General features: G+C 44.9%; 1 protein-coding gene across 1 annotated transcript; it reads right to left on the bottom strand.

The window, feature by feature from the left end:
• Positions 1–2,737: 2,737 nt before the first annotated feature.
• PDCD7 (programmed cell death 7) lies at positions 2,738–22,016 on the bottom strand. Its single transcript, XM_068274986.1, has 5 exons — positions 19,355–22,016; positions 15,995–16,133; positions 9,705–9,941; positions 5,934–6,021; positions 2,738–4,489 (listed from the first exon to the last, which is right to left on the bottom strand). Exons 1-5 carry the CDS (start codon positions 22,013–22,015, stop codon positions 4,363–4,365), a joined length of 3,252 nt encoding a protein of 1,083 aa, XP_068131087.1. The 5' UTR covers position 22,016; the 3' UTR covers positions 2,738–4,362.
• Positions 22,017–22,403: the final 387 nt, after the last annotated feature.

The raw sequence follows: 22,403 nt of genomic DNA, 5'->3' as shown, positions 1-22,403 counted from the left end.
AACTATTTGAGGATGCGAGTAGTTCCAAAAATTTCCTGAGCACTTACCAAGAGGTATTTGGTGGAATAGCTACACTCGGGGGCGGAACTGAAATAAGGGACTGGGCAGAGGAAGGGTAAAAGCTATGCTATCCAGAGCCTTCCCTCTACTTAACGTAAGTGTCAACCCCCCCAAAAAATGTTTGCTTTAATGCGGTCTTAACCACTTCCGCACCAGAGCAATTTTCACCTTTCAGCGCTCCTTCCATTCATTCGTCTATAACTTTATCATTACTTATCACAATTAAATGAACTATATCTTGTTTTTTTCCGCCACCAATTAGGCTTTCGTTAGGTGGGACATTATGCCAAGAATTATTTTATTCTAAATATGTTTTAATGGGAAAATAGGAAAAATGTGGGAAAAAAATTATTTTTCAGGTTTCGGCCATTATAGTTTTTAAATACTGCATGCTACTGTAATTAAAACCCATGAAATGTATTTGCCCATTTGTCCCGGTTATAAAACCGTTTAAATTATGTCCCTATCACAATGTTTGGCGCCAATATTTTATTTGGAAATAAAAGGTGCATTTTTTTCAGTTTTGCGTCCATCCCTAATTACAAGCCCATAGTTTATAAAGTAACAGTGTTGTACCCTCCTGACAAATATTTAAAAAGTTCAGTCCCTAAGGTAACTATTTTTTTTTAATTGTAAATTTTTTAATTTTTTTTTTTAATTACAAAAAAAAAAAAATGGGGAGTGTGGGAGGTAATGAGTTAATTTTTTGTGTACAAGTAATGTATTTGTATGTGAAAAATGCTTTAGGGTGTAGTTTTACTATTTGGCCACAAGATGGCAACGGTAACTTTTTGTTTACTGCGACCTCCAAGCGTCCTTCCGGACGCTTGGAGGAAGTACTAGGAGGCTGGGAAAGTTTTTTTTTTTTTTCCACAATGATCGCGCTGCTTATCGGAGAAGTAGCGGATCATTGCGGGGCTTAGATCAACCAACGGGAATAGATTTTCCCGTTCATTGATCTCCGGGCGAGCGGCCGGCGGCATGTTTACGAGCGGGAGTGCGCGCTAGAGCGAGCGGGAGCGCGGAAAGTACGGATTTCTCCGTCCCTGGGGGTGAAAGGATGGAAAAAGGGACGGAGAAATTCGTACGGGCGGGGGTAAAGTGGTTAAACTCCAATATAACATTCCATAAAAATGTGTTTTCCTACTTTTGATTACTAATACAGCTATCATATTTGCTTTTGTGCATAAGTAATATTGTCTGTTTTCAAATTACAACTTTCCAAAGTGTAGTTGATCTTGCTCTGAAACCTGCCATTGCATTTTATTCAAACTGCTTTTTATTATATATTAACATCTTCTAATTAGCTGTTCTGAGCGGTTTGTGTGCTTGAAGCACAGAGAGCTTCACAGAGAGCTCCTTTTCACTTGTTACACTGTTTTCACACACATGTATCAACATTGGAATGCAAATACTGTTATCTCCCGTTTGGATGCGGATTTGAAGCTGAATAGCAGGAGAAAGTGCTTTGTTTAACCATTTAAGTGATGTTCTGTGAAAAAGAAATTCTGGGATAGTAGCTTTCAAGCTGTAAGGAATCTTTTAGAGCAAAGTAGAAATGCTGGCTTTCAGACCACTTCAATATAACTTGCAGATAGCTACAAACTGAATAGAACGGACAGATAAATATATAAACTTTCAGAGTAATATGGTCTAAATGAAAATACTGTTTTAACATCTCAAGCAAGTGAAGCTGGACAAGAGATTGTTTGCGGGTTTTTTTTTTGTCATTTTTCTATAATATTGTAATGCATTATTATTGCCTATCTTAAATAAAAAAGGTATGGAATCACCTGTTCTGATTATATAACGCACTGAATCAGCCTCTCTGCGCTACCATAGAAAAATTGTGTTTTGCATAGAGCAAAGGTTGTTAGCAATTTGAAAGTGTGACTGGCTTACGGGTTTGTGACTGACCTGTCTCCCAGTATAACACACAGAGGACACAGCAATGTGGAAGAGACAAGGGATATTTTGACATGGTGATTGGTTGGGAAGGGGGTAAGGATATGCAGAATAAGGACAAAGCCCCATCTGGAGCCAAAGCATCATGCAGTGTCCAACTGGACGGTGGAGGGGACCTTCAAGGACACTCTTGACAAGGAGTATTGAGGCAGTACTAGTAAGGATTGGTTCACACGGACGCTTGGCAGCGTTTACCACCAAGCTTTTGGGACTCATCGGCTAAACAATCTCATTCAAGTGAATGGGAGAGTTTAGCATCGCGCGGACACTGGCGTTCCGTTCTCGACTTACCGTGTCGTTTCAGGTGGCCCTAGAAGCCACATGCGGCGGCCAGGGTCACCTAGCCGCCGCGTCTTCATTTCCCCTTGCGGGGGATGAGAAACGCCGATCGCGACGGGAAGCTGACGATCGCCGTACCGCCGCCCCACGAACAAGACGTCACAAGACGACGCAGCTTCAGGCCACCGGAAGCCGACTGCCATCTGTATGAACCAGCCCTAAGTGCAGCATTAGGTTAGTTGGGGAAACAGGTTTGTTATGAAAAGTTTATTCTTGGTAAACAGTAAACTAAAAACTTTCCTGGTCACACGTTTTGGGGTGTAGGAAGCTACAGAATCAATACATTTTTCTGTTTTTGCAAAGAGGATTATCAAAATAAAAACAAACACACAAATAACTTGATTTTTTGTAAAACAAAAAAAACTTTAGTCAAAATAAATATTGTTGACAACATACACAATTATGTGTGCAGTAAGTCTAATAAATAATCAGACTCTTTTAGCACAGACACAAAGAGAACAATATGCTGCAAATACAATATGCACTGGATTCTTATCCTCTACTTAGGAGTCTACTTATAAAAGAGCAGTAAATGCTGCTTTATAAAGTCACCTCTGTACACTGCACATGTAGTGAGTTTTTTTTTTTGGTAGTTATAAAGTAGTAAAAAAAAATAATAATAATAAGCCCAGATCTTGAGTAACATGCAGCAAATTAAAAAACCCATTCTGGGGTGTAGGGGGAAAAAGTGACTAACATTTGTCAAACAAGGGGTGATTAAAGTGTAACCGAGCCAAAGCTCGGCTACACAAAACCAGATATTTGCCTAAAGAGAGGCAAGTCTCAGGATCCTAATAAGGCTTTCCTCTTTATTCTGCTGTCCCTCGTCGCTGAGCGTGGCCCCCCGGAAGATTAGCGACAATGCATTGATCAGGGCTTTCTTTGTTGTACATGGCCGAGCAATAGCCAACTGAGCTGGCCTGCGCATGCATAGTAAGCAAGAGCCGCGGGCTCTCTGTGTTACATCGCATGAGTAGGCGGGGTTGCGAGGCTACAGCACGGCCATTAATGCGGAAGTGGAGTTGCGCGGCCCCGATTCAGAGGGGGCTGCAATGGGGGGCTGCGGACAAGAGAGGGATGCCTCAATAGGATCCTGAGGCTTCCCTCTCTGTAGGGTAAGAACTTCTTTTGAACCTGAGCTTTAGCTAAGGTTCACTTTAAGTTCCCGTAGATAGAAATCAGGTGACACTGTCTCCCACAGATACTGTCACCTCCAGGGTGAGGTAGTCACTGCTAAGCAATGAAGACAGGGGTGGGGGGACGAGCGACTTACTGCTTCATAAATAGCTAGAGCAGCTGTCAAATGAGGACCACATCAATAAAGCCATTTAAAGGGAACCTGAAGTGAGGGGCATATGGTGGCTGCCAAAATAATTTCCTTTTAAACAATACTAGTTGGATGGCAGCCCTGCTGATCCCTCTGACTGCAGGAGTGTCTCAAATACACAGAAAAAGCCAAACCCAAGCAGCTCTATGCTAATGTGGAGGCGCGCAAGGTATCCTGCGCTCATACAGTGTGACGCACTCATGTATAGGAACGCGGCTGCGAACTTTAAAGGGTCCCAGCGCTGGATTGGTCGCCTGCAGAAGGACGTGGGAAGCCCCTGGATGACCCAGAGGCTTCCCTCTACAGAGGCAAGTATGACGGTTTCTCCTTTTAAATTAAATTTAAATAAATTGAAGAGGTTGGACGGTACTGCCACTAGTTTCAATTTCTCCTTAAAGCACATCAGTGTGCACACAGCCCTTGTCCAAGAGGTTCAGGGGGTCCATTGCTGGATCGGTGGAGGTGAGGCCTCTGAATTGTTTAGTGGCTTCCCTCTACCGAGGTAAACATCTAAATGGGGCACTTTATTTCTCCCTACAGGTACACTTTAAATAGCAGTAATTGAATAGTGGAAACAAATATGGTACTGAAAGGTGCTGTCCGCAGTTTTATAAGTAGACTCAATGTCTGGCTGTGCATACAAAAACAAAAACCTATCCCTGAGCATTCAGTCATTCTGCTTGTTTCAAGGCTGTGGCCCACGCTTCACTAGATGGCAGCACAGGGAGTACCCATCCCTGAGGAATACTACTGGCATCTGGACGGTCGGGTGGTGTCAAGAACCGGTCCCATTCATGCCTGGAAGAAGATAAGCCGAGGTTATTAATTAGCCAGCATATGGTTTGTTTTTAGCAAAAGTAAACAATGTAGAAAGAAAATGGGAAAGAGGTAAAGAAATATAGATGAAAACGTAAAACTGCACAATTAATAACAAAGAACAGAACACCTAATCTGCCAGCTGTTCAGTGCTGATGAATGCCTAATAACCTGACATAAAAGAGGATGGAGGATGCCACTGGATGCTAACCTGTACCTGAAAATGTGGTTGTCTAGTTGTAATGCTGGTTCTCTGGCTATACTGTGAACCACTACACTGGAACAAGTACCCAGACCAGAAAGAAAGTCAGGTCAAGCACAGTTGTACCATAAAGTCATTAGGGAAGAAGTCAAAGGATCAGCATTATAGCTAGTGCATTCTTTAGAAAGCCTGTAATGACAATCCAAAATGGCCACTAACCATGAGAAATGCCCGATTTTCATAGCAGCCTGGCCAAAACAGGTGAATTTGGCAAGGTCTGAGTGTCAGTGCCGGCAACACTGCAATTATAGGCGATGGTAAATATTTATTAGCAGAGAGGCAGTGGATTGGCCCCTGGCACTGAACCCAGTAAGACATTAGCTGCCGAAAAGGAGGGTCAGAGTTAGAGTGTGGGAGAGGGGAGCTGTTTGTAACTATGGTACAATAAAAGCAGCTATGATCGCTTAAACTCCAGCTAGAAACTCAATCGTCCTTTTTTCCTGGAGGGATAGGGGTTGTCATCATTTGGGGTTATACACCGTTTCAGAGAGAGAGAGAGAGGAAGCCACGGTAGTGCTAGTGACATACTGTTCATATAGATTTTACTGTAATCTCCTCAGACTACCAATTCTAAAATAACAAAAGAAACTACTACAATTATCAGGATCGTTTTAAGATGATAAGCTATGTAATGATTTGAAGAAAATCTAAAAGGAAAAAAGGGCCCCTGGGGGGTACTTACCTCGGGAGGGTACAGCCTCTGGATCCCAACGAGGCTTCCCCCGTCCTGCGCAGGCGCACTAGCCTCTCTTCATTCGGGTTAAGGCGGAAATAGCTGAACCCGACCGATCCGCTCTACTGCGCAGGCGCAAGTCCTTTTTTCACCAGTGCAGTAGATCGGATATGATCGGGTTCGACTATTTTCGCCTTAACCCGAACTAAGTTCCACTACTGCGACTGCACTGCATCTAGGCAAGGTAAATATATCAAGCCTTGTCAAGCTTGTTGGGGGAGGATTGTGGGAGAATTCGGTGGAGCCAGTGCTAGATTCCCTGAAGCTACAGGGGAGGGGGGAAGCCTCATTGTGACCCTGAGGCTTCCGCCTACTGAGGTAAGTATCCCGCAGAAGGGTTTTTTTATGTTACAGAGTCTCATTAAGCAAAGGAAAGAAAAAAACATTACCAGTATGCATTCCAATAAGCTCAAGCATAATAGGAGACTCACCGGATCTGGACGAGAGATACAACAGAGTGCTCGGCTTGGAGGTAATACTGGCGGAAAGGCTGCAGAGGATGATGACTGGGAAGGAGTTCTAAGGTGAAGACACATAAGAGATAAGATCATCATTAAAGTGGTATGAAACTCAGCATCTCTTCTTTGCTCTAAAAGATTATTTACAGCATAAAATCTACTACCACGAAAAAAAAAAAGTTGTAGCAGAACAGCATTCAAACAGTTAAACACAGCTCTTTCTCCTTCAATGGAAAGCTTGCTGCTGAACTTGAAGGAGGTGATGACATATTTTGTTTACATTCCTTTGTCTGCTACAATTACCATATGTTCCTAGCTGTGCTGTACTGTAGAAGAAGAGAGCTGAGAAGTGATCACTAGGCAGATTTTAACCACTTGCCGACTGCGCACTCATAACGCGCGTCGCCAAAGTTGGCAGCTGCAGGACCAGCGACGCAGATCTGCGTCACCGGCTGCAGGCTAACTAATCAGGAAACAGCCGCTCGCGCAAGCGGCTGCTTCCTGTCAATTCACGGCGGGGGGCTCCGTGAATAGCCTGCGGGCCGCCGATCGGGGCTCGCAGGCTAAATGTAAACACAAGCGGAAATAATCCGCTTTGTTTACATTTGTACAACGCTGCTAACAGTAGCAGCGTTGTACCAGATCTGCGATCCCCAGCCAATCAGCGGCCGGGGATCGCTGTCACATGACAGGCAGGAGCCTGTTAGAGGCTGCACAGAACAGATCCGTTCCTGTGCAGCCTCCGATCTCCGGGGAAGGGAGGGGGGAGAGGGGGAATCCTGCGGTGGAGGGGGCTTTGAGGTGCCCTCCCCCCCCCGCCAGCGCCAGCCACACGCAAGCAGGAGCGATCAGACCCCCCCGGCACATCCTACCCCTAGTGGGGAAAAAAGGGGGGCGATCTGGTCGCTCTGCCTGGCGTTTGATCTGTGCTGGGGGCTGTAGAGCCCACCCAGCACAGATCAGCAAAATCAGCGCTGGTCCTTAAGGGGGGGGGGGGGTAAAGGCTGGGTCATCAAGTGGTTAATATATAAACTCACAGAACCGTGCGCATCCATAATAATCCTGTGACATGCCTCATGCAGGTGGAGTAATTATATGGTAGAGGAGGAAAGCCCTTAAAAAATAGCACCTCCCACAGCACAATTTGAAAAAGTATAACAAAAATCTTTATTCAACATTAGGTATAATAATAATCACAATACTGATGATTGAATAAAGAATAAAACCTTTTAAAAAAACAAGCAAATATTCCAACACGATCCCTGCTGCATATGGAACAATCACTCTAAATGCAATATATTGTATATGTAATGTAATGCATCCTCTCTCCTTGATAAAGCGAGGTGACTCTCGCGGAACTAGTGGGATCTTGTCCTCTGAGGGGATTCCTTGTTCCCTGCTGTGCTGCTGAGATTGACTTCACCATTTCTGGGCTAAGTATCTCCTATTTTTTGCACTACTCCACTTTATGCTCTTTTTCCTATGGGCTGCTCCTTTGCCTCAAGTTTCTGCCAGGCATCCTCTTATCACTATTAATACTGTATATCTGGATAGCAACTGTGCACTTTATTTTATAAATTTATATATGTGATATTTATTCATGTGTTTATTTTTTAGGTTTCATTGCACAGGTGTTGTTTATTGGTCCTGCATCACACTAGGTAGTATACTGAACCCGGGTTCTCCCCCTGTTGGGCTCAATATTGAGCCTACTGTGGGGTTTTATATCTGACAGCAGCATTGTGTCATTATACAATATATTGCATTTAGAGTGATTGTTCCATATGCAGCAGGGATCGTGTTGGAATATTTGCTTGTTTTTTAAATGGTTTTATTCTTTATTCAATCATCAGTATTGTGATTATTATTATACCTAATGTTGAATAAAGATTTTTGTTATACTTTTTCAAATTGTCCTAGGTTAGGTGCTATTTTTAAGGGCTTTCTTACTCTACCATATAATTGCTCGTTTTGAGCCCTAGCACACAGTTATTTGGTTGAGGTGTTGCAGACACTTTCCAGAAACTATCATGCAGGTGGAGTAGCGGCTTTCCGATAGACCAAACCCAATCAGATCCACTCTACTGCGCAGGCAACTTGCACCTGCGCAGTAGATTGGACCCGATCGGGCTCGGCCATTTCTGCTGGTGCTCAAACAGAAAGCTGCTACTACACCTGCACCAGGCACATCACTGGATTGTTATGGGTCTGGAGCCAGATTACCACTGCACATGCATGTACATATATCAGTCTCTTTCTCCAGAGAGCTCCAGATTGTACTACTCACACCATTAAAAACTGGGCTGTGCTGGTATGGGTGCAAGACAGCTAAATCCTAAAGTAAGAACACAATGGCTGCTAAGACACATACACAAACAGGAGTCCTAGGTGTTGTGAGCATGTGCTTTGAATGCAGAGGATTACTGATTGTTTATCCTTTAGTGAAGTCCCAGCTGATGCATAGCTACCCTTGTCTGTAAAATGCAGTAAAAGGAAAGACATTGCATCACAGACTAAAAAAATATAAACGCTTCTACCCTTATAATTTGGGGAAGGAAGCAATGCGTGGTTTATAAATTGCCTTAGGAGAGGTAATCCCAAAACTTCAATATTTGCTCTTTGCATGAAAGTTACCACTACTCTTGTATTTTATAAAATGTCTGCAATGTTTTTTATGAGACAATATGATAATTCTATTAACAGTACAGCAGTTAAGGAACTGATATTTTAACCACTCTGATCGCCTAACGCAGGATGGCGGCTGCAGAGCGGCTCCCCCAGGACCACCTAATGCAGGATTGCGTTATCTCGCTATGCGTGAGATTGGACGGGAGCTCACGCTTGCTCGAGCATGAGCGCACGTTAGCTGGCACAGAGGGATACGAAGATCAGCCAGTGAACGCGGCTGCAGGCTTTTTTTTTTTTCAAATAAAGGAAGAAAGTAATGTAAACAGCACTGCGACACAGCCTTGTCACTTAACTCTCCCTTGGATGGACTCACAATCTAATCTGCCATTGTTGTATGCTACGTTGGCATAGTGAAGTGTATTGATCGCAGTCTAAGGACAACAGGGGGGGGAAAGGCGAATTAAAGGAAATAGGTTTTTTTAAGGATCATTTTTCATTAATTAAAAAAAACAAAAACGAATAATCGCAGCAGCAATCAGCGACCACCAAAAGAAAGCTGTATTTGTGACAAGAAAAGGAAGTAAGATTCATTTGGGTGGAAAGTTGTATGGCCGTGCAATTAACCGTTAAAGCTGTGCAGCGCTGAACTGTAAAAAAAATAAAAATAAATAAATAAAAATCGCCTGGTCACAAGGGAGGGGGTGTTGGTGTGATGGCAGGGGTGATAAACCTGTGGTCCTCAACTGGATAAAGCAGAATGTACACACAAAATGGTGGCATTTAAAGCAAACCTAAAGTAATCCCAAAGACAAATACAAAGCAGGTCATTAAAAATGAAAATAGTAGTCTAGCCTTGCAAGAATCACAAGAATCTTAGTTTGGACAATATCTGCATGAAATGAAATGGCCCCCTCTCCATGACATGAAAATACCAATTGGCTAGCCTGAAAGGTCAAAATGGAAGGGCTTCCTCCTGACAAGCTAATCAATAGTAGTGAATTAATTATTACTCTACTGCATATAACTCTTGAAGAAAATGCTGTCTAAGTTTTGAGGTATATTTTTCTCAGGGTTACATCAGGATCACTTTTAGACTGTAAGAAAATACTGTTTTACCATCATCTCCAAACAGTATGGAGTCAAGCTCTCGTTGTTTTTGCATAACTTTCTCCTTCATTTTTCTCATTCTCTTGTCTTTGTCTCGCTGCCTCTCCTCCTCTTGCTCTCCCTCCAGGATGACCCGCAGGGTTTTCTCTTCTGCGTCATACAGCGCAGTGCGTTTGTGGACCATGGTGCGAAGCCTGTTGATGTGATTTTTAAATGTTTCATCTGCAGACGTTGGAGGACTGACACCTGTAGATGAGAAGAACGATCAGCATTAGCTCAGAACAACTGTTCATAACTTATTAATGACCCATATCTGAAATAGAAATGCATGTGGGGGCACAAATCTCAGAGAATGCGGTGATCTACCCAGGGCTGTGGAGTCGGTATAAAAATCTTCCGACTCCTCAGTTTATGAAACCACTGACTCTGACTCCAGGTACCCAAAATTGCTCCGACTGACTCCTCGACTCAGACTCCTTAGTCTAATTTTTAGAAAAGCTATTGATTTGGTTTAAAAATCATCCGACTCCTCACTTTATTGAAGCCACTGACTCAGACTCCTAGTACCCTAAATTGCTCTGACTCCTTGACTCCAGAGCCCTGGATCTACCAACAGCTGAGCACCAATCACAGCCAAGGGCAGACAGTTCTCTGGATTTAGAAGGTGTAGTAGAGTCCCAGGTATCCGGAACCCAACTAACCAGCAGTCTCAACCAACCAGCACAAATCGCCGTTAGTACTGACAGTGATAAAGGAAAACTTCTTAGGCTGTTTGTGGGCTCTGCTATGCTTAAAAGATACATCTGGGAATACTTAAAAAAAAAATAAAAAAATCTTACTTACCTGGGCCCTCCTCCAGCCCCCTGAAGCCTGTGGGTCCGTCGCCACAAGCCGGTCTACCCCCTTCATAGCAGATTGTGTAGAATGCTCCCGGCCCGCATGCAGAGGCCGCCGACCTGGCAGCTGTTAAGGAGGAGACTCCAGGAGACCAGTTTGAAGCGGAGCGGGTCCCATAGGCTTCCAGTAGCTGGAGGAAGATCCAGGTAAGCACAGCCGATTTTCTAAATATTCCCAGATGTATCCTTTAAAGACTTGGTTCCATGGCTACCCAAGGTTAATATATTTTTTAAATTACTGCATTTTAACATTTAATACAGAGTTCATGGTATGTATGAGGTGGAGAACAGAACTGTATTAGCTGAGCCTATTTTTAACACTGAGTCAACCTTAAAGGAATACTATCGATTCACATATTTTTTTCAATTGACACAGGAATTGTTTGGGAAGTGCTGCTAAGTACTGATGTATACATTTTAGTAGCAACTTCTTTGTTTACTGTTAGCAAAATACTTTTAAACTTTACTGACGCCAAAACTGATGGCTGACTGAGCCATGAGGAGAGGGGAAATTCCCCTCACACTTGATCAGTTAACTTCATGTGTAACTCTGAGTGTGACACAGAGAAAGCTGCAGCATCTGGGTCCTGTGTTTCTGACTGAAGTGTCTGAAGAGAGCAGAGAAAATGTAACTAATTGTCACAGCTTTTCATACTGTTTTTGCTTTCAGAGTTTGATATTTGCTTTCTGTAGTCTGATATGCAACTCTGGCTGTGCATTGAAGCAGACACCCCTTCTGCAATTGATTTGTCCCAATATAGCTAAATCCTACCCTCAATAAATTACAGTTTTTGCCTATGATGTTTAACATGAAAATTAGGAAAATGTTTACACAGCTACTTAGACATTATTTGTACATTGTCATTTTAGAACACTTGGGTATCGATAGTATTCCTTTAATGGACCTGAACCCCTGGGCCTTTTCCCTTTATGTATTATTCATGACTCATAACAATAGATTAGTCTGCTAGTGGTATACCATCAGATAACCATTTGGGTGGCTCCACCTATACTACAACACAAAATTCTATACACAAAATGGAAAAATGTTTGGGATATAACTTGACCTTATAATCAGTATGTTGTTGTGTATACAATTTGCTGTATGTGTTGCTTTTATTTTTCTGGTTTATATCCCAATAAAAAAATTCTTGGAAAAAACAAAAACAGTCTCAAGCAACCACAAAACACTTATCCGACATTGGCCGATCTCCATCTGTGCCAGATAACCAAGACTTCTATAATTCTCAAATCTGCTTCACATGGTGTGAAAGAAGTATGAAATGCAACCCTGCAATTAGTGTAGGGATAAGCAGATGCACATTATTTTACTCACATTATTTTACTGCCTTACTTAAGTTTTTGAGACCAAGATGAGACTGATAATCTCTTATAGCACACTGAATAGGTCAACTCTGAAGTTTTCTCTAAATTACCAAAATGAACCAGTTATACGCAAGGGCATGTAAGAATTTGCATAATGACTGTGCAAATGTTAAAACAGAGCTTGTTTAGTAAAGTGAAATATATACCATAGTAACATTTTCCTATTATTTACTTTTCCTGTAACTCAAGAGCTAGAAGTCCCCCTGACCTATGTACACATTTATCTTGTTATATCGCTTCAGGGTCCCTTCAGATAAAAGCCTCAGTTACATGAAAGCACTGCAACCTTCAGATCACAAATGCATCTCTTCTGTAACTCTTCATTCCCATCACATGGACACACTATGAATAGTCAGTGCAGCTGGTGTTTTATCAGCAATGTTTGGTGTGATGCAACACAAACCACAAAAAAAAAAAAAAGACTTGCCCCAGAGCTCAAACCACTGACAGTCATAGCACCAGGGAGTCAACCAGCATACGCACCACGAAACCAGGAGGCAGTTGATTGCATTCAGTAAGAAGTAGCATAAAGGGAAAAGTGGTTCTGAAATTGTCAGTGGACAGGTATGTTTATTATCATAAATTGGGGAAACAGATAAAAAGGGGAAACAGAAGGGGGCTTATGATGCACCTCAGTTACAGAACAGCTGTAGCTACTGATGGGATCGTCTTGCTAGACCAGGCATGGGCAAACTTGGCCCTCCAGCTGGTAAGGAACTACAAGTCCCACAATCCATTTCAGGAGTCTTACAGCCACAGTCATGACTCATAAAGGCAAATGCATTGTGGGACTTGTAGTTCCTTAACAACTGGAGGGCCAAGTTTGCCCATGCCTGTGCTAGACAGAAAGATCAGACTGTTGCAGTGCAGAAGACTGCTGCTCTCTTGTATAAAAACAAGGTCAAATAATTCAAGTATACAGAATCACTTGTTTTGGCAGTATCTGGATTTACAAATCATGTACAGTTACACTTTAAAGAGGATCTGTAACGTCAAAACGTCCCCTGGGGGGTACTCACCTCGGGTGGGGGAAGTCTCCGGATTCTAATAAGGCTTCCCACGCCGTCCTCCGTCCCTCAGGGGTCTTGTTGCAGCCCTCCGTGAAAGAGGACGTCAATATTTACCTTCCCGGCTCCTGCGCAGGCGCTCTGACGGCCCTGAAGTAGGCGGAAATACCCGATCGCCGTCGGGTCTGCTCTACTGCACAGGCGCATGTTTCCGGCGCCTGCGCAGTAGAGCGGACCAGACTGAGATCGGGTATTTCCGTGTAGTTCGGAGCCGAGAGCAGCCACAGCGCCCCCGCTGGAGCCTGCAAAGGTAAATATTGAACTTACAGTCGGGTCTGTCGCCGGCTGTTCGGAGGGCTGCAGCGAGACCCCCGTGGGACAGAGGACGGCGTGGGAAGCCTCATTAGGATCCGGAGGCTTCCCCCACCCGAGGTGAGTACCCCCCAGGGGAGGTTTTTGAGGTTACAGAGTCTCTTTAAGGTAAAGAGGTAAACCTGACAACAGATCCAGCTTTTGGCTGGAATACTTGCTGACTGCTGCAACTCTAAGGAGAGTTACACAATCCGCTGAGGTGTCAGAGAAAACAGGATGCATGCAAATTGATTGCAGCTCAGAACTTTGTAATTCAACATGGTCAGAAATTGCGTTGAATAGTTACTTTATTTTCAAGCTGCATACAAATTACATTACATCTGCATGCAAACTGGAATTAGCATCTCCTTGGCCAGATCTATTCTCCTGACTGCTGCTGGCCCCCAGTTGGCTGGTTCGCATCACATGATGTTAGAAATATCATGTGACACACCTAGCCAGTGAGAGAGTAGGGAATTTCCTGCCCACTCTGATTGCCACTTATAGGTGAGCAAAAGCCAGCCCCCTGAGTGAGAGGGAATACAGCACTAGTGGGGTGCCTCTAGGATTCAATACAATGATGGTATAATTAGTTTGGTTTTAAAAATGCAAGCTATTTGCATTTAACTTCATTGTATAAATAAACCCCAACATTTTCAGAGGATTTTCTGTATCTGTTACCTCATACCCCAACAGCTTAAAAAAAAGCCAGCTAGCTCCTCTGTATGGCTACTGGTTTGAATTCTACATTCATCATCTGCAAAATAATGTTTCTTTACACCGCTTTATCCTCAGTAGAACTGATGCGGTCCTCTTGGGCCGCTGGCACTAACAGCGGCTCCAGGCAGTGCACACCGTTCAGGACTACATGATGGCTATGGCAGTGCACAGCACAGCACTGCCCCAACTCAGTGTCAGTGAATGGGTAACAGCAATCTCTCATATGAAAATGCTGCTAAGCACAATATTCTCTGGAGCTGCATCACTGTGTGAAGGGGATTGCCAGGCAGCCGTGGTCAGTGGGTGATGCAGGGCAGTGGGAATGGGTCTTAAATGTGCTTTCACTCCTAAACTGGTACACCATTTACATATGAAATGATGGGGGTAAAGCTTACATGTATAATCATAATAATGCTAACATTTGTATAACCCTTTTCTGAACACGCTTGAGAGTTGCTGCCACTAGGGTTCGCTCAGCAGACCCTGCAGTGTCAGGGAGTGTTGACCAGGGACTCCTTATTGAATATATACTGACTACAGACAGGATTTGAACCCTGGTCTCCTGTGTCATAAGTGGATGCCCTTAAAGAGAACCTGTAACAAAAAAAAAAAAAAAGTCCCCTGGGGGGGGGGGGGGGGGGGGGGGGGGGGGGTACTCACCTCAGGAGGGGGAAGCCTCAGGGTCCCAATGAGGCTTCCCCCTCCGCTGTAGCTGCAGGCAGTCCAGCGCTGGCTCCCCCGAAGAGTCCCAGAATCCTCCCTCGACAAGCCTGACGAGCGCCGATTTATTTACCTCTCTTGGCTCTAGCGGGGGCGCTGTTGCGGCTCTCGGTCTCCGTATGGAGATAGGCGAAAATAGTCAATCTCCGTCGGGTCCGCTCTACGGCGCAGGAGACTTGCGCCTGCGCAGTAGTGTGGCACGACGGAGATCGGCTATTTTCGCCTATCTCTGTGCGGAGAGCCGAGACTGCGCCTGCGCTGGAGCCTAAAATATTTACATCGCCGCAGTTCCGGGAGGATTTTTGCTGCCGCCGTGGGACCGAGGAGGATAGGGGAAGCCTCAATAGGATCTGGAGGCTTCCCTCACACGAGGTGAGTAACCCCAGGGGAGGTTTTTTCATTACAAGAAATAGACCTGCAAAGTTCCACAACTTTTCGCAGGAGCTCTACCTCCTATCCAGTCAATCTTCACCGATCTCTGCCTCTCACCGCGCCTCTCAATGAAAGAAGACAGAGGGGCGGGGAGAGGTGGAGATCGGCGGATATTGACTGAAAGGAGGCAGAGCTACTGCACACAGCTCTGCCTGTATCAGGAAGAAAGATCTGTGAGCCCAGGAACTTTCCTGGGCTATTTCATTGCTATAAATCACTCGTTCTGCCATGGGAATGCGGCAAATCCGCTTAGAATTTAATGCTGAAGAGGACTAAAGAAGTAAATAAGGTATAAAAATAAATAAATAAATAAAAGAGACTTCACTGTCTAAAGCGGACCTGAACTCAGTACTTCCTCTCTGCTCTAAACGATAGGCAACAGCATAATAGCCTTTGAAGAAAAACATTTGTTACAGCTGATACAAATCCTGCAATACATCTGCAGTTTGTTTTCTTCCTGCTTTCATGGAAGCAGACGTATTGTTAACATCCTGTGTTTACCTATTAACTCTCTGCCATGGCAGTCAGGTGACTCAGCCGAGGGATCAAATTATAACTTGTGCTTAGTCACAGATGAGGGGGAATTAGACAGGCTAAACTTTCTAAATACATACAGGGTGCATTTCTCTATGCTTTCCTTCTGTCCTGTGCAAGAGTTCAGGTCCACTTTAACCAGTACACTACCCAGCTATGCTATAGAGCCTCCAGCATACCTGTAACAATGAAACTCCCAAAACCGATAAAACTGGCCTTAGTTCCATATCAACAGCTGAATTTGTGTTCTCACCCTTTCTGGCAGCTGCCTCTTTTCTCAGTTTCCGCAGCTTCTCCAAAGATTTCAGCACTTCCAACATTTTTTTGGCATCACTTTGTTTTTTCCTCACTTCTCCAAGAACGCTGTCAGCAACAGTTTTAAGTTCTCTCTCCTTAGAAGAAAATGAAAGGTACAAATAAGTTTAAGAGACTGTCTAAAATATTCATTTATAAACAGCATGAATCCAAATTCTTAAGAGGAACCTGAGGTGATAGATATATGGAGGCTGCCATATATTTAAACAATACCAGTTGCCTGGCAGTACTGCTGATTTCTTTTTGATTTTTTTTTTATATTCGCATACAAACGGAAATTCACATATGTATGCATCTGGTTTTTATATACTAATCTGTATGCGCAAATCGTAATATTTTACTTTTTTAGTTTCTATTGACATAGCACGAAAACTAATGCGGCATCCAGAAAATTGTGGCACTGCTGTCCACGTTTTCTGGATGCAAATGTTGCGTTGAATGGAAACAGGCTCATTGAAATGCACAGCTATGCACATTTGTGTGCCGCAAATCTACATGAATTTGCATCTGGTGGAAACAGGGCCTTAAAGTGAACCTGAGGTGACAGTTATATGAAGGCTGCCATAATTATTTCCTTTTAAGCAATACCAGATCCCAGGCTGTCCTGCTGATCCTCTGCCTCAAACTTTTAGCCATAAACCTTGAACAAGCATATGCAGATCAGAAGTTTCTGACAAGATTAGCTGCATGCTTGTTTCTGGTATACTTCAGACACTACTACAGACAATAGATCAGCAAGGCTGCCAGCCAGTATTGTTTAACCACACATTTTTTTATTTTCCCCCCTGCTCGCTCCCTCCCCCCAGCCAATCAGGGTGATCAGCTGTCATCAGCCTATGACAGCCGATCACTCCCCAGCCTCAGGAGGGGACAGCCGTGTCACACGGCTGTCCCCAGTACAGCGCTGCTGCCGATCGCATCGCTGTACATGTAAATAGTCGCCGATCACGCAGTCTAACAGTCTCGAGACTGAAGGCGGGGCGGAGCTCCACCCCCGAGCAGGAGATGCGCACGCAGCTTGCGCATGATCTCCTGCAAAGTGCAGCCCCAGGACTTGACGCCAATTGGCGTTAGGCGGTCCTGGGGCTGCCGCCGCAGTCACGCCCATTGGCGTGAAGCGGTCTTAAAGTAGTTAAAAGGAAACAAATATGGCAGCCTCCATATCACTCTCACCTTGGGTTAACTTTAAAAGCAGAGGATCCACACTTCAGCCAGGCAACATGCATTGTTTAAAAGGAAAGAAATTTGTCAGCCTCCAAATGTCTCTCACCTCAGATTCCCTTTAATTTCTTCTTATATCGAGACATATCAGTATCTACTTTTCCTTGCTTTTTTCATGTACTGAAATTCATGTCAAAGTCACATGGCTGAGCTTGTTACATTCATAATACAGTCACATTTCAAAGATGCTTGTATGATATATATGCAATATATAAGATATACGTGCAAAGCAGACCTGAAATCATGAGAACATCCTTTAGGGTTGGTAGGCAATAGAATAATTTGCAGCTGTAACCATGGGTACATTACTGTACACAACCTGTGCACTGCAAATGGGAGAAGCTATAAGGATGTAGGATTATTATCAGAGTGGCAGCAGTCACTGGAGCACTGCCTGGACTTCACAGACAAAAATGCATATAGCGGCCAGGTTCACCTGGAATGTCGGGAAAAAATGGGATAGGAACGCCACGTTTGCGCAAACACCAGTAAACGATACATGCCGCCCAATACAAATGCTCCCATTCACTTAAAGAGACTCTGTATCAAAAAGGGCACCTGGGGGGTATTTACCTCGGGAGGGGGAAGCCTCTAGAACCGATTGAGGCTTCCACCGTCCTCCGCCTCCAAAGCTACAGCCGACAATTTGTCAAGCTGTAGCGCAGCAGCGTCTGCAATATTTACCTTCCCCAGCGCAGTAGCGGCTCTCGACTCAGGATCAGGCGGAAATAGCTGATCCCAGTCGGGTCCGCTCTACTGAGTGGATCTGACTGGAATTGGCTATTTCCAGCTAATCCTGAGCCGAGAGCCACTGCTGCATCTGCGCTGGAGCAGAAATGGTAAATAGTACATGGCCGCTGTTCGGAGTGGCCCAGCGAGACTGAGGAATACAGGGGAAGCCTCAATCGTATCCAGAGGTTACCCCCTCCCGAGGTAAGTACCCCCAGGGCTGTGGATTCGGAGTTGAGAAGTACCTGGAGTGGGAGTTGGAGTCGGTGGTTTCATAAATTGAGGAGTCAGAGTAGGATGATTTGGTACTTATCCGTTAGCCGGGCGCATCCGGCAGGTGGCGCTAATTACTATTCCCCCTCCATGCCGACATGGATAGTAGGGAAAGATATAACTCTGGTGGAGTTTTGTCGCCACCTAGAGGATGCGCCCGGCTAACGGATAAGTACCGATGATTTTTGTACTGACTCCACTGCCCTGAGTAAACCCCCCCCCCCCCCCTTCCCCCAGGGCCCTTTTCTTTTAGAGCTGGTCCACACTAGGTCCGGAAACGTATCCGTGGCTGCGTTTTTCAAACCTGATGAAAAACGGAGTCCCGGATACTAATGTTTAAAATAGCAGCCAGCCTCACCTAAGTAAAAAACGGATCCGTCTGCGTTTGCGGGGACCCGTTTTCAAAACCTGAACGGAAGGTCCGGATCTGCTGCATTTTCACGCAACGGATCAGGACCACGGATACACGCAGGGGTAGTGAAAGCAATGAGAAAACGCATCTCCAGCTCCACAGGCAAAAAACGGATGTGAAACCGGATAGCCTGAGCTTTCTGATTGGCCCAAAAAAATCCTCCCACTCCTTCCTAATGATAGAGACGTTTTCTGTCAGGGAAAAACTGAACGGAAACTGATGCACTTTCATCAGTTTGCAGTACGGTGGGTACTTCCCCTAATCTTCCCCGGATCCGGACTGCAGTGTCCGTCCTGCAACTGTGTCTAGTGTGGACCCAGCCTTATACAGGTTTTATATAAATTGGAGCTTTTAACGACGAATCCCAGAGGCTGGCAGTAATCGCCCGCAAAGCGTCTGTGTGACCCGGTTCTTAACATCCCTACTTACAATCTCATTGGCTCACATTGATCACAGGGTCAGGAGCCAATAAAATCATCTCCTGACTGGCTCACCGAGCTCTGCTGTCATAGCGATGCCAGAGCAACACAATGGGCCATAGCCGGTGCAGTGTGACGTCGGTAGGTTTTTTTTTTGTACCAGAAGTCTCTGATTCACAAGGGTCCAGAGACTGCTGCTACCGAAGTGGTTAATACACAAACAAGGATCTAAACCATTACCTACCTTTTTTCTCTCTTCAACTTCATGGATGCACCGCATCCTCCAACTATCAATCTTGGCCTCTTTTTCTGCAGCACGTTCTGCTGCCTCCTTTTCCTCCTCTTCCTTGTCAAGCCTTCTCTGCTGCATGCGAAGCCTTTTCTTACGAACTCTATCCAGTTTCTGTTTAACAGATTGAATGTACCTGGGCTTTTCCAGTTCCTTCATCTTTCTCTGCAGAACTACCCTTATATCCTTCGCTTTTTCATAGTCCCTAGTCCATGACTCCCCATCTTCCTTATTTTCCAAAGTCTGACACAAGGACCTAAGCTGTGACACAAGACTCAAAGCATCGTATATGAGACCACGGGCCTCAGTTATGGAGACTGACTGAACAGAGTCAGTCCTGGGGGTAAACTTCTTTCTTTTGAATGCCAAGAAGTTAGACAACCACTGCTGGAACATGCCCATATCTGTTGGATCTTCTTTAACCATCAGCATCTCACTGGGTCTATTTTGATGAAAACTGCTTTCTCGTCTCTCATTAAAATGTTGGTGCACAGCCTGCAAATCCCTTGGGCCATCCATAATCTCTTGTTTAGAAATATGTGTATCATGTATTTGGGTGGTAGTTTTACTGACAAATGGGTTATTTTGCACACATTCCATTTCAGAAGATGCAAAGGGTTGTGGTCTAAGCCCAGGTCTCATCTCCTGATGTAGATGGTCACCCTGCCCATGAACATTAGAAACTGCTGCATTTTCAAACCTTTCTTCGGTGTGAAGCTTAAATTGCTCTGGATTCAAAAAGCCTTCTGGATGTTGAATTTGTGTTGGAAGATGTGAGACCTCCCGTTTGTTTTCTCTTTGAGGACCATTAAAGACAACATCCACTTGAGAAGGGGGAGGATGAAAAGCAGGAATTGCAGCAGACATCTGAGGGGAAGGCACAATACAATGATTGGTATGGGGTCCATGAAAAGGAGGGGGGAAATTGAAATGACCAGGAACAGGATTGTTAGGGAACTGGGGGTTTTGAACAGGTACTGGCTGCAACTGTGGAGGTCTAGGCTGAGCAATGCCAGGGGCTGATGGTCTGAAGTGGAACAGATCATTTGGTGGAAGTTTATTCATAGATGCTGCAGGATTAAATATTTCAGGCTGAGGACTTTGCAAAGAAATTCCTTGTTTATAATCTCTAGACAGGGGAGTGTTTTGTACACCCCAATTTCCATGCTGGGAACTTTCAGTTTTATCTGTGTCTTGATGAGGACCTTTATGATGTGTCATATTTGGGGGTGGTCCTTCAAGAAGAATTCCTCCAAAATGTGCATTTCCGGATTGCTTGCACTCAGACTGCTGAGTGTTTTGCGGAAATATCCTTTGCTCTGTCCTACCCAAATGGGAACCAGCATGGACAGGACCATTGGAATGCTTTCCTCCATGATGTGAAACATCCACCCTTGGAAATATGGCTGGCTGAACACCTCCTTGCTGGGGGATCACTGCCTGGGATGCTTCATGATGGTACTTTTCAGGCTCCATGCCACCAGGTTGCAAAAGTCTTTGACCAAGACCCCCAAAAGGCAGATGGCTACCCTGCCCATGCTCCTGCTGAGACGGTCTCTCTCCAGGACCTCCAAACATCACACTGCTGCCCTGCCCATGAGCCTGCTGTGGCAATCTTTGTTCAGGACCTCCAAACATCACATTGCGGCTCTGCCCATGATCCTGAGGCAAATGCTGAGGCATTTTTTGACCTGGAGGACCTGCAAACACTTGATTGCTGCTCTGCCCATAATCCTGCTCAGTCAGTCTTTGCCCAGGAGGACCTCCAGATATCAGATGGCTGCTCTGCCTATAATCCTGCTGAGGCAGTCTTTGCCCAGGAGGACCTCCAGATATCAGATTGCTGCTCTTCCCATGATCCTGTTGAGGCACTTTCTGCCAAGGAGGGCCTCCAAACGTTGAAATGCTACCCTGCCCATGTTCTTGCTGACCTCCGAACATTAGGTTGCCTCCCTGCCCATGTTCTTGCTGAGACAATCTTTGCCCAGAAGGACCTCCCGTCATTGGGTTGCCGCCCTGACCATGCTGAGGAAGTCTTTGATTGGGACCACCAAACATCACATTGTTGCCCTGTCTGTAATCCTGTTGAGGCGGTCCTTGTCCAGGAGAACTTCCAAATATTGGGTTGCTGCTCTGCCCATGATCCTGCTGAAGCAATCTTTGCCCTGCAGAACCTCCAAACATCGGACTGGTGCTTTGCCCATGGTCCTGCTGAGGGAGTCGTGGCCCAGGAGGACCTCCAAACATTAGCTTGCCACCCTGCCCATGCTCTTTCTGACCTCTACTTATAGCATTGTCTCGATGCCCAAATTCGTGCTGAGACAGTCTTTCCACGTTATTGCCGCCCTGCCTACGATCCTGTTGAGACAGTCTTTGCCTCGAATCCCCAAACATCGGGTTACCACCCTGCCCATGCTCGGGCCTCTGGTGCTGCTGATCTTGGATGTCCCGGGGCTGCGGCGCTTGCGGCCGGTTGCGTGGACACTCCGAGTGCGGTCCTGCCCGGGGAACCGCATGGCTCCGGGGCTGCTGGAACGGATCCGGCTGAGGTGAATGCTCGCTGTTATAATGAGGCCTTTCCCACGGGCCGCGTTCGCGCTGCGGTCTCCTCTCCATGACAACAAGGAAGTGAAAAGAAAGCCAGCGAAACTAGCGTCACGTGGTAACTGTGTGCAAAGAGTATTTTCTTTAACCAGCGACATCTTGTGGCTGGCGGATAAACAGCCGTTGCCTTATAAGACATTTCTGTTTATTTTATCTGTTCACTTTTAACCACAAACTAGACTAGCTAAATCTCAACATCATGTATTTTTGAATGTTTACTACTTCAGTGATTTCTTTCTTAATTACTTGTTTAAAACTTTGGAGGATGTTCCCTATAATCACAGCACATTTTCTTACATGAAAGAGAAGTGTACTGGTTAAAGGACATCTGAGGTGAAAATAAACTGATTAGAAAAACAATTGTATCTATCCTCCTTCACCTAAAAATTACTTTTTTTTT

The sequence above is a fragment of the Hyperolius riggenbachi genome, chromosome 3 (assembly GCF_040937935.1).
Source record: "Hyperolius riggenbachi isolate aHypRig1 chromosome 3, aHypRig1.pri, whole genome shotgun sequence".
Taxonomy (NCBI): domain Eukaryota; kingdom Metazoa; phylum Chordata; class Amphibia; order Anura; family Hyperoliidae; genus Hyperolius; species Hyperolius riggenbachi.
The sequence above is the reverse complement of the archived record's forward strand: the minus strand, read 5'-3'. Positions and strand labels throughout refer to the sequence as shown.

Excerpts from the sequence above, each read along its gene's own strand:
- PDCD7 (XM_068274986.1), bottom strand. The coding sequence starts at position 22,015 with ATGGAGAGGAGACCGCAGCGCGAACGCGGCCCGTGGGAAAGGCCTCAT. Across the intron at positions 9,942-15,994 it reads AGAGGCAGCTGCCAGAAAGG|GTGTCAGTCCTCCAACGTCT; the intron begins GTGAGAACACAA and ends TCTCATCTACAG. Across the intron at positions 6,022-9,704 it reads CATACTGTTTGGAGATGATG|AACTCCTTCCCAGTCATCAT; the intron begins GTAAAACAGTAT and ends TCTTCACCTTAG.